At 40.6% G+C, this 10,099-nt stretch overlaps 1 protein-coding gene across 5 annotated transcripts in view; it reads right to left on the reverse strand.

Moving 5' to 3' along the window:
- The window catches only part of cep104 (centrosomal protein 104), a 28,865-nt gene extending 18,825 nt beyond the window's left edge, over positions 1–10,040 (reverse strand). For all 5 annotated transcript variants that reach the window (XM_068597921.1, XM_068597922.1, XM_068597920.1 and 2 more), the window contains exons 1-10: positions 9,956–10,040; positions 8,658–8,784; positions 7,941–8,114; positions 7,410–7,548; positions 6,910–6,972; positions 4,489–4,565; positions 3,887–4,055; positions 1,447–1,602; positions 1,067–1,294; positions 236–451 (exon numbers count right to left, since the gene is read on the reverse strand). In XM_068597921.1, coding sequence (XP_068454022.1) covers positions 236–451; positions 1,067–1,294; positions 1,447–1,602; positions 3,887–4,055; positions 4,489–4,565; positions 6,910–6,972; positions 7,410–7,548; positions 7,941–8,114; positions 8,658–8,770 — 1,335 coding nt within the window. In that variant the 5' untranslated portion in view covers positions 8,771–8,784; positions 9,956–10,040. The remainder of the gene's footprint in view (positions 1–235; positions 452–1,066; positions 1,295–1,446; positions 1,603–3,886; positions 4,056–4,488; positions 4,566–6,909; positions 6,973–7,409; positions 7,549–7,940; positions 8,115–8,657; positions 8,785–9,955) is intronic.
- Positions 10,041–10,099: the final 59 nt, after the last annotated feature.

Genomic DNA, 10,099 nt, shown 5'->3' on the forward strand with positions numbered 1-10,099 from the left:
TTTTCCCTGTGACAGTTTTATTCTGTTTTTTGAGGGAGTTTTCCTGATAAGATGTGAGGTCCTGGGACAAAGACGTATGTATACAGTTTATAAAGCCCTCCGAGGCAAATTTGTAATTTGTAATTTTGGACTATACAAAATGAACGGAATTGAATAAAATGTAATGTATGTAGGAGTAGAAATAAAAACACTTGTTTAGCTCAGCGAGCCAAGTGGTTCCACCTTACTTTCTTACCAGACTTTCTCCATAGACCTCTAGTGGAAGGCCAGCGTCTCTCTGGGCCTTCTCCGTCAGGGGCTCTGGCTCGCCGCTTATCTCAGGGCTGTGTGGAGTCCTTAGAGGATCAGGTTGGGGGGAGTGCTGCTGTTCAGGGCTCAGAGTGGCCTCCGCGGGCCGCTCTTTCCTCTGGAAGGCTGGTAGCGGCCTCTCATCATAAGGCACACAGGTAACCTACCAGCACAAGACAACATTGGGATCGAAAGATGTTTACATTATAATCCTTTCACGGTTTTTTTAAACTCATTCTCACTAGTGTTTGAATACTGAATAGGTCAATTATTCAACATCATGATGACAATGAACGTTCAACCCCCAACTATACAAACCCAGTCAGCACTGTCTCCTGTCCCCCGAGGCCAACTGGCACCCTGCTGCCTCGTACAGGGCTCAAAGCCCTGCCTTGAGGCCAGATTGGCAGCCGCCGGACTCAGCCAACTGTTGCACGCTTTTAATTAAATAGTGAAACCCAAACTGAAGTAGGACCAGTCTTGGTAGGTGGTGAGTAAAGCATAAAAGCCCCCGCTGGTCATAATCTCCCTGTGTGCTCCGTGTTCCAACACTACAGCGGCATACGGCAGGGAACATATTCCCAAGGCGCTTCAGTAGGCTTGCTTATTTTTACAATAATAAAAGGAATCCATGTGGAACAAGCTACTAGTAAAACCGTCCAGACTACAGTTCATATTGTCTTCAACAAATATTATAATATAGACAAGTTGGTATGGTTTTTAAGTGTCTGAGTGAAGATGTCGTAATGTGTGCATAATTTGTTAAAGTGTTCCTTACGTCTATCGTCGGTACAGCAGCAGGGGTGCACGGTGTGTCGGGTTGGCTGCTCGGTTTGGCCACAACAGTTTCTGCGTCCGACTGTTGGTTCTGAGGAGCGTTCGTTATTTTCCCCTCGCTGAATGCGTCTGTGGACACAAGCGCCTTAGTGGGGACTGAACGGCGACCCGGAGAAGGCAGAAGGACGGGAGGATCATGGGCTGAGGCGGAATCTGCGGCACGTGTGATCTGGTACGTGGCACAGGGACAGAACAGGATTTAGAATAACTCATGAACACAATAAATAACAATAAACACTTCTCTTTTTTTTTAAATCGTCTTTTCCATCATACAAACAGTGTGAAAAGGTGAAGCTCTGACATTTGAGGTTGAAGACTGACCGTTGCCATGTCCAACAGGTTGTGGACCTCCAGCTGTTGGTAGACGCTCCTCCTGTACTCTTCCATCAGCTCCTTCTTCTTCTTGGCCAGGTCATAGTCTTCCTTTTCGATCGCACATCGCTTCTCCACTTCATATCGAGCCAAACGCTCCCCTACCTGGAGGTAAAAACAGCCCAGCTACGACTGATGGACCCTTTACTGTACGTTTACACAGGTAGACATGACAGCAGGGCTATAGTAAGGTATTCATGGTCTCATTCGGGCTTGGATTTATGTCAGTGTGTGTGGAGATTGACCAAAAGTCTATTGGACTATTGTTATCTTTATGTAGCACTGCTGACAGTTTTTGGGATTGTTTTCCATTTCCTGTACATTTCTTGGAGGTGAAAGTAGAGCTCCTGCTGATATATCTAGTTCACTTAGACACAAATCAATATTTTCACACTTGGAAAGACATGTTGATGCGCATTGCTTTAGTGATGATCTTAAATACAATTTCATCTGCTCTGGTGTTGTTCTTGGCATGGTGTTTTTTTAATGGGTTACTCCAGTTTATTACAACATAAAGCTTATTTTCATGCTTGTCGGTAGCGATACTATTGCACTTACCATATGGGATTGTAGTGACATTACTTTCTGGTTCAACTCCCACCTAATTCACTCTTAGTCGTTGTTCAGTTTCCCTGTATGCACCTGCAATTATTTACAACAATTGCAGGTGTGCTCACTCTCAGTTGCATCTCTGAGTGAAGGGACTTAGATACTCTTTATTGTCTGTTTACAACCTGTCTAATCGTATAAAGGCTCATGTTTGTTTATGCCTTGGACCACATTTTTCTGATGTCACGTTCCCAGAGCAATTTAAGCAATTACTTTGGCGAGCACAGTGTTATGATAACCAAGAGAAACATTGGCCCAAACAAATAAGATACAGATTGCAATTATCCAGAATCATCCTTTAAACCCAACCAAAGCTGATTTGTAACAATAATAATAATAATAATAATAATACAGCCCCAGTGGCACATAACAGTTAGTGTGCCACATGGCGAATCACTAATTCTTATGGGCTGAAAAATTTGACCACGACTACCAGCAAGTCAGGAAATGACATGAAACTGTGAAAGTTGCTAACCAGGTTTGTGATTCTTTACTCTTTGGGACAAAACCAAGGGGTGCAATAAACACAACAACTCTCATGTACTTGTAGACATCATGGAACGCCCCAAAAAAAAAATCCTCTGACACCTGCAGGTGCGTTGACGAGGGATTTTCCGCACGACTACCTTGACAACTGCGTTGTCGGCAATGTTACCGCGCTAGCAATGTATGTGTATGTGTTATCTGGTTACAGAAAGGCTTGTGGTTGGGAGAGACACTACCAGAGGACCATCACTGCAGCTGTTGAGCTTATTAAGAATTCATGGTCAGCATGGTAACACTGTATACAAAGGAGGTCAGGAACAGGAATCTGAACAATGTTTAACAACTACTGTTACCAACAGTAGTGAAATAACACAATGTAAAAGGAAAAAAGGCCTCACAAAATTGAAATTCACAAGAGAGATTACTTTCAGTAGCCGTGGCTAGAGGATAATTCCTGTACCTGAATTTATTTACATACCACGATAGATTTGGTCATGGTTTGGAGTGAGCAGTCCAAAAAAAAACAATTAAGATATTACGTCTTAAAGGAGTCCAGAATAGTGCTTGAAGAATAATTCTGATTATTTAGTGAAGAAAAGTAGCAATGTCATAATATTTATTTCACTAAAAGTAAAAGTTTTGAATTCGAAATGCAAAAGTACAGAAGCAATTTGTTTAATCTATCATAAGTTATAATGCTCAATGTTAGATATGACAATATTTGATTATAATCCATCCTCGCCAGTCCAGAATGCATACTGGGAGTAGAGCTCCATGTACTTTCCTGAAAAATCTTCTGCCTTTTGCTGGAAAAACATACTTCCAGTAACCTTGGATATTTAGCTTATGAGTGTCTGTGTGCTCACGCACTACTTGTTTGTACTAAAACAAAGCCGTATTCTCCAAACCCTATTACCACAGCATAACTGTCTGTACTGAGTTCCAACCTCAAAAGGCAAAAATAACTTGACGTAAAATCTGCAATATTGTGAAAATTACTTATTTGCTTTTCTTGCAGAGAAATACAGAACTGAGATCCTTCTCCCGTCTATGTGGTCAGTATAGAGCACAAACCGGTAGGCCATTAGTTAAGGTAACCTTAATATTAGTCTTATGAGTGTATACGTAAGCTCTTTTTAATAATTGCAGGCTACTTAAGATTCCTTTAGACTGAGAGTAATGTATTAATAGAGAGAGCACATTAATAGAAAGAGCACATCCGAGGTAATAGTTGTGCATAATTTGAGCAATTATTGGTTGTCAATGTGTTGTAGCCCCAAGTCAGCTAAGGTACCTTCTGCAGGTCTGCGATGGCCTGCTTTAGATTTTTGGCCCGCTCGTATTTCTCCTGCTGGACCATGTCGTGCTTCTTTTGGTCCAGGAGTCGGATGATGTGGGCAACTTCAGGGTCCTGGTACATGTCGAAGGCCAGGTCATCCAAGGGGGAGGTGGACTCACATTTACTGGGTGCAAAACAGGACACAAAAACCACAAACTGAAACATTTCTTTCCGCACGTCTGATCTGAGCTTGTCACACTTGTGAAACATGTTGAATCCCCAGAACAAAACAGCCGATTTAGTAGAGTAGATTCGAAAATGTGTCATTATCAGTGAAATGGGCTCAGTGTTGTGCAAATCCTGATCAAAGAGGAAACACATGGATCGACCCCAAGGAGTGAGACCCTGAGGTGAAACCGCCCTTGGGGGTCGAAAAAAAATAAAAAAGGAGGAATATTTCGAAATGTGTTTTCCTCTTTGTGCGGGCCGCCACCTGCATTTTTTTCAAATGCGTGTGACCTTGAATGCCTTATTGGTTAGCTTCCAGACTAAATGGCTTTGTTGAACAATGTTATTGTCACAAGACAAAGAAACTGAGTTCAATGGCCTAGCCTCACCCCATGAAGGTCGTGTCCAAGGCGGCTTCCAGCTGTGTACTGTTGAGGTAGTGTTCGATCAGCTGCTCTTTGCTTGGCTGGGGGTAAACAGATGGGAAAAAAATGACACACACGTGCATTTATACAATCATACTCATGTATTACTGCTCAGAAAGACCTTATAATTGTCTTCTAATCCCATTAGCTTTAAAACCTGCCCTCTAGCCTATAACTAACCTAAAGACTGGACTTCAGGAGTATTTGAAGTAGTAGTACTGTAGTAGTATATGTAGTTATTCTGACTGTAATGAGAAACTAACAAATATTCATAGAGGACAAAGAGCAGCCAAGTGTGTCCCCATTTCATACAATGGAACACTATTAGGGGGACATTTAAACATCTAATACAACCATAGTAGATGATATTTTTCTAATCTAGTTTACCTGTTAAATGATGGTTTAATGTATAACTAATCTATTTTGAACTGTCATTGTCAAAAATTTGATCCAATATTTTTCCATTGGCCTTCCGCACATTTGTTATATAATGCAAATACTTTTATTTTGCCTCCACTCTGATGTAATAGGAGGTGTATAACATTTAGTCTGCAATTTCCATAGAATTAAAACACTAAATAAATAAATAAAACTCAACAGCAACGTGCGTTTCCAAAATATACTACTGCTATTATAATTTGTTTAGATGTTGGATGGTTGGAATATGGGGTGGGAGGGATGTACAGTAGCAATGACAAAGTTGTTTGATACGTGTCATTGTCTTTCTTTCATAAGAAGTAAATAGGAAAAAAAAGAATTACACCATTACAATGGTCACGTCTAGACCTTTTTCCCGAAGCACATCTTGACATGTTGGAATATGAAGAGCACAGGTGTAAATAATTAAGGGACTGACGGCAGAATTCCATTTAGCTGCTTCTGGGTCCTGGTATTGGGCATGCTGGCTGGCCGTCACGCTGTTGCAGCTTACCATACCACTTGAATATTTAACAGAGCCATCGGTAGTGCTAATAGTGACACCTGTGCTTTTCCTGCTATGGAAATTCAAAATGTGTGTCGTGTCAAATGCCTGTCGCACTGCTGTTTAGGGCGGCAATATGTAAACACCAGGAAAACCAACAAACCAAGAGGAAAAAGATCAAAATGAAAATCAGATTACACTTTATCAGCATCATTTAAAGGAGGGACGGTATGATGGAGGGACAGTATGATGGCTTCTGTTTACCGTCAACCATCACACGTTTTTTGGTGCTGAGAGCCCCATGAGCATAATCCCAGTCACCTCCATTGCATCGTAGTGCAAAGACAGATCTGCATGGCTAGATAGCCCCTTGAGGTAACTGAGAAGGTGTTGGGGGCAGAGGGTTTCTTCATAATTTAGATGAACTGACACTTTTAAAGCGGTACAAACTTAAACAAGATTCCTCTTTTCATCCATCTCCCTCGACGGCACAAACACAACTTCCACTCACATGAACAGATATAAGAGAACAAGACCGAGCCGACCCTCCGGGGGCAAGATGGTGGAGGTGCTCAGAGTCGGATTAGCTGAGCAACAATGCACAGCCTGTTCACTGGAATCTCTGCAAATGTGTGTCCCTGTCTTTCCATGTCTCTGTGCCTGTGCCTGTGGGTGTGTGTGTGTGTGTGTGTGTGTGTGTGTGTGTGTGTGTGTGTGTGTGTGTGTGTGTGTTTTAAGGTGCTCTCTCTGCTCCAGGACCTGTCTGTCTGCGGGACTATCTGATTACACTGGCTAACTAAAGGCCTCCTGTGTGATTACATACTGCCCTCCCTTTGTGTCTCATTACTACATTCCTGACACGTATACATGCAGCTACACACACAAGTCATTCAGGTAAACAAGTGTGCACGTAGACACACCTATACAGTGTCTTTGGATCAGTCAGTACAAGTACATACTATGACACCCATACAATCCAGTGTATCCTTCTCATAAAATCATCTAACGCACCAACAATAATGCTTCAAAACTCACAGGTAAGCTCAATAAGAAACTCTCACATAATTCATGGTTATTTCATATGTGAATCTTCATATTGTGAAGTTATGTTTTGGTCCACCTTCATTTGTTTTGCTACTTTGTATTATAGCAAAAATAATTAGACATATACAACGTTGCACAGAGCAAATAGCATCATAACAGGAAAAAATATAGAACACAAAGATAGTATGATGAAACAAATAATGATATATGATATGCAAGGAAAAATTATTAACATGCCAAAAGTTCAAACTGTCATCGTGCCTGCAATGTCAGTGGATGGATGAGGAAATGTCCATCAACCCTATTCTAAGTGACTGATGACAACATAGCAAGGTCTCAAAGAAAAACTAGCGCAACAGCCCCACCTAGTGCTGTGCAGATTTAAGTACAGTGATGGGTGCCGGTTGAAGAGAACTTACAGTTGCATTAACAGCATCGCCATCTAAAGAATCTCCCAGAACATTAATGGCAACCAAAGCAACCTGAAATGATATCAGAACAGATGTTAGTGAGGTGGTTAAACCGAACTGCGAGAAAAAATCAAAAGTCAATGCATGTGTTAAATGGGTGAGTTGGGAGGTTAATAGAATAACTAATTCAGCCCCAGTTTAAAGGATAAGGTCGTTGATATTTTTTACTTATTATAATTTCATGTGAATCCTGCATCGTCCTGATGTTGTAAAGAACGTCAGCCTAAAACAACATAATTTATAAACAGTGTATTTTAAACACATTGTTGACATTGTTCACTGAAACTGAAATTATGAAATTTAAAACTAATTTCCAAATTAAATTCAAGATACAAACTCAGAAACAAAGAAGAACAACAGTCACAGTTTGGATCAGTCTACTGTATCAGACCAAGGTTCTAGGCAGTGAAATGGTGGTGTCGGTGCATTGTTACCGCTCAACAGACTACCTGGTTGTGGTGATTGCAATGGTTGACATGGTTCCGATGGAAGGTTATTCTCAGATAAGTTCCGATGGCGTCTACATGGACGGACTTCAGCTCCCGAGCTTTGAAGCTTGTCTTCTCATTATCTGACAAAGACACGTACCTGCAGAGGGGGTTGAATGTTGCTTTTCAGTTCATCTCCTCTGCTGAAATTTATACAAGGCTTGACTGCATTATGTTTTTATTCTGTGATGATTTAAAGTACACAGACGTTGTTTATACCTGTGGAGTAATTCATACTAGATATTTTGTAGGGGAACAATTCCAATTGTGAGTCACTGCCTTGGGCAAGAGCAATGGCTGGCATATTCCTTATGGCTAACATGCATGTGTTTTGGGACCCAATACCAAGACAAAGCATGAATCACTTAATCCCCTAAGCACGTAAAAACAATCTGTTTGTGTATGCCGCATTATCCAAATCCTCTTGTATCAATCTTATGTGCAATTCTACTAAAATAAATACACAAAAGGTGGTCGAGTCTGCAGTCTCACCCGAGTCTGCGAAGCTGCCCAGGTAACCCTGAGGTGATGGTTTCAGGAAGGGAGTCTCCAATGTGGAACTCCACCTTGGCTGGGATCAGGTACTGGTGGGCCAGCAGCTGCAATTTCCTCACCCTACTTCTCTCCACCAGTTGGAGGGTAATGTGCTGAGGGTAGGAGCACAGCCTGTGGAATATTGTATTCAAACAATGTTGAGTTTCTTTACGAAAATCGACCAAATTCATGAAAAACTGCTGCCTCGAATAAATGTGACGTGTTTTTGAAAGTAAAGTGCTGTAACATATATGTATTTATATATTTATCAAGGACAGTGCACACTAATCAGTATTTCAGTTTCCACCTCAATGTAAATGGGACTGGATATCATCTTAGATTTTGGATATCGTAATATTGCACAAGGGTGTTATCCTGGTTTTAGAGGCTGCATTATAATAAAGTGATGTAATTTCTTGACCTTACCAGACTTTACTCAATTTGTCATTATATCCCTATAACTGATGATAATTTATGAAAAGCCAAATGTTGGATTTTCTCACACCCTAGGTTTGGTCTAATATGCATAAGGTTAGCCAGATTGAAATTGATATCACTTGCCACCTCTTTTACATGACTTTGACTCAAATCTAGTATGATTCCTAAGTATTTCAAATCGGACGACACCTTCAGCTTTTCTTGTTATACCAAAACATCAATTTTTTGAGTATGTACCTGCTCGATCTCCAGCCATTAACTGTGGGAGCATGGACCATGAGCTCCTTAGCGTTGAAGTTGTCCTCATGACTTGAAGCGTTGAGTACCATGAATCCTATCTTCCGGGGCATCCCTCTGATGGACACTTAGAGAAAAAAATAGAAGTTCATCTTATGTTTCATATTTGAAAAGAGCAAACTAATTTAATTAGCGACAATGATGAAGGTAAAGATGATATTGAGGGTGATGCCTGCAATTGTATTTTCTTTGTTCTTTTTTAGCTGCTCTACTAACATTGATTGACAAACTAATTATAAACTACAGCTTCTTTATGTCTGGGTATCACACCTCTTTTTCACTAACGACTGAAATGTGTCCATATATTACTAAGTACTGTACTGTTAAAGATAGAAAAACTGCCTTTAATATCTGGTCAGATGGTCAGTCCAGTTTACTAATTATATGATCAGATAACTCAGATTAAATACTGCCAATGTTTTTGTGCTTCTTTTTCTAAATGGATTTTTTCGGGGGAAAAAACATATGAGTATATTTTCCAAGGTTAATTAAGGAAAATAGTATATTTTAAACATCAGTTGGTTATTAAACTTAGTAATTGTACGAGCACCATTACCCGCAAATTAAGTCTGTCCATCTAAATGTCTTATAGAAAGAGGCAAAATTGAATGTACAGCCAAAGCTGTTTAGTCGCAAGATGCTGAACAATTACACGGACATTATACAAAACAGTTTTTTATTTAACAGAATATAAACAGTACATGTATTTAATTTAGTCTCAATACTTTTACAATAAAATAACATAGTGCCAACAAACTTTGGTTGGGTAACAATGTTATATCATACTTAACAGAGCCTAATTGAGCACGCACGTGTTAAATATTGGTGCGCCGTAGCAGTAAGTATGGCGAATGCTAGAGGCTTAAATATGTGTTGAAGGGATTATTGTGTCACCCTGAAATATTAAACGGCCAGTTTAGTGCATTCGGTTTGACCTTTGTCTGCCACCTCTTCAAATTCAATAAACTACCTTGGACGTGGCGCCACGACCCTCTTTGGGTGGGGGTTTAGTTGTGGGTAGGACAGAGAAGCCCTTATATCGACCTGAACCTGTTGGAGGGCTAGCTAACAGTTAACGACTCAGCGCAGCTATTCTTCAGTGACGTTAGCTGCATTTCAGACGTATTTTTGGCCAGCTAATTGTCCTGACAACTGTCATTTGATGTCTCATAAATTTGGTCAGTACACTTTTTAGAGTAAACAAAAGTTTTCTTGCGAGTATTTAAGATATATCTTACCACGAACATCACAGTACAATTGACAGTTCGTAGACCCATCGCATCTCCATAACCACCGCTGACAACAACCCGCGCGGACATGCGCAGTAGCAGGACCGTCGTCATTCGCAATGGATTGTCGGAAATGTAGTTTTATATACGCGC

Source organism: Clinocottus analis, unplaced genomic scaffold (genome assembly GCF_023055335.1).
Source record: "Clinocottus analis isolate CAN_PGR_092001 unplaced genomic scaffold, fCliAna1.0.p SCAF_4, whole genome shotgun sequence".
In the NCBI taxonomy this organism is placed as follows: domain Eukaryota; kingdom Metazoa; phylum Chordata; class Actinopteri; order Perciformes; family Cottidae; genus Clinocottus; species Clinocottus analis.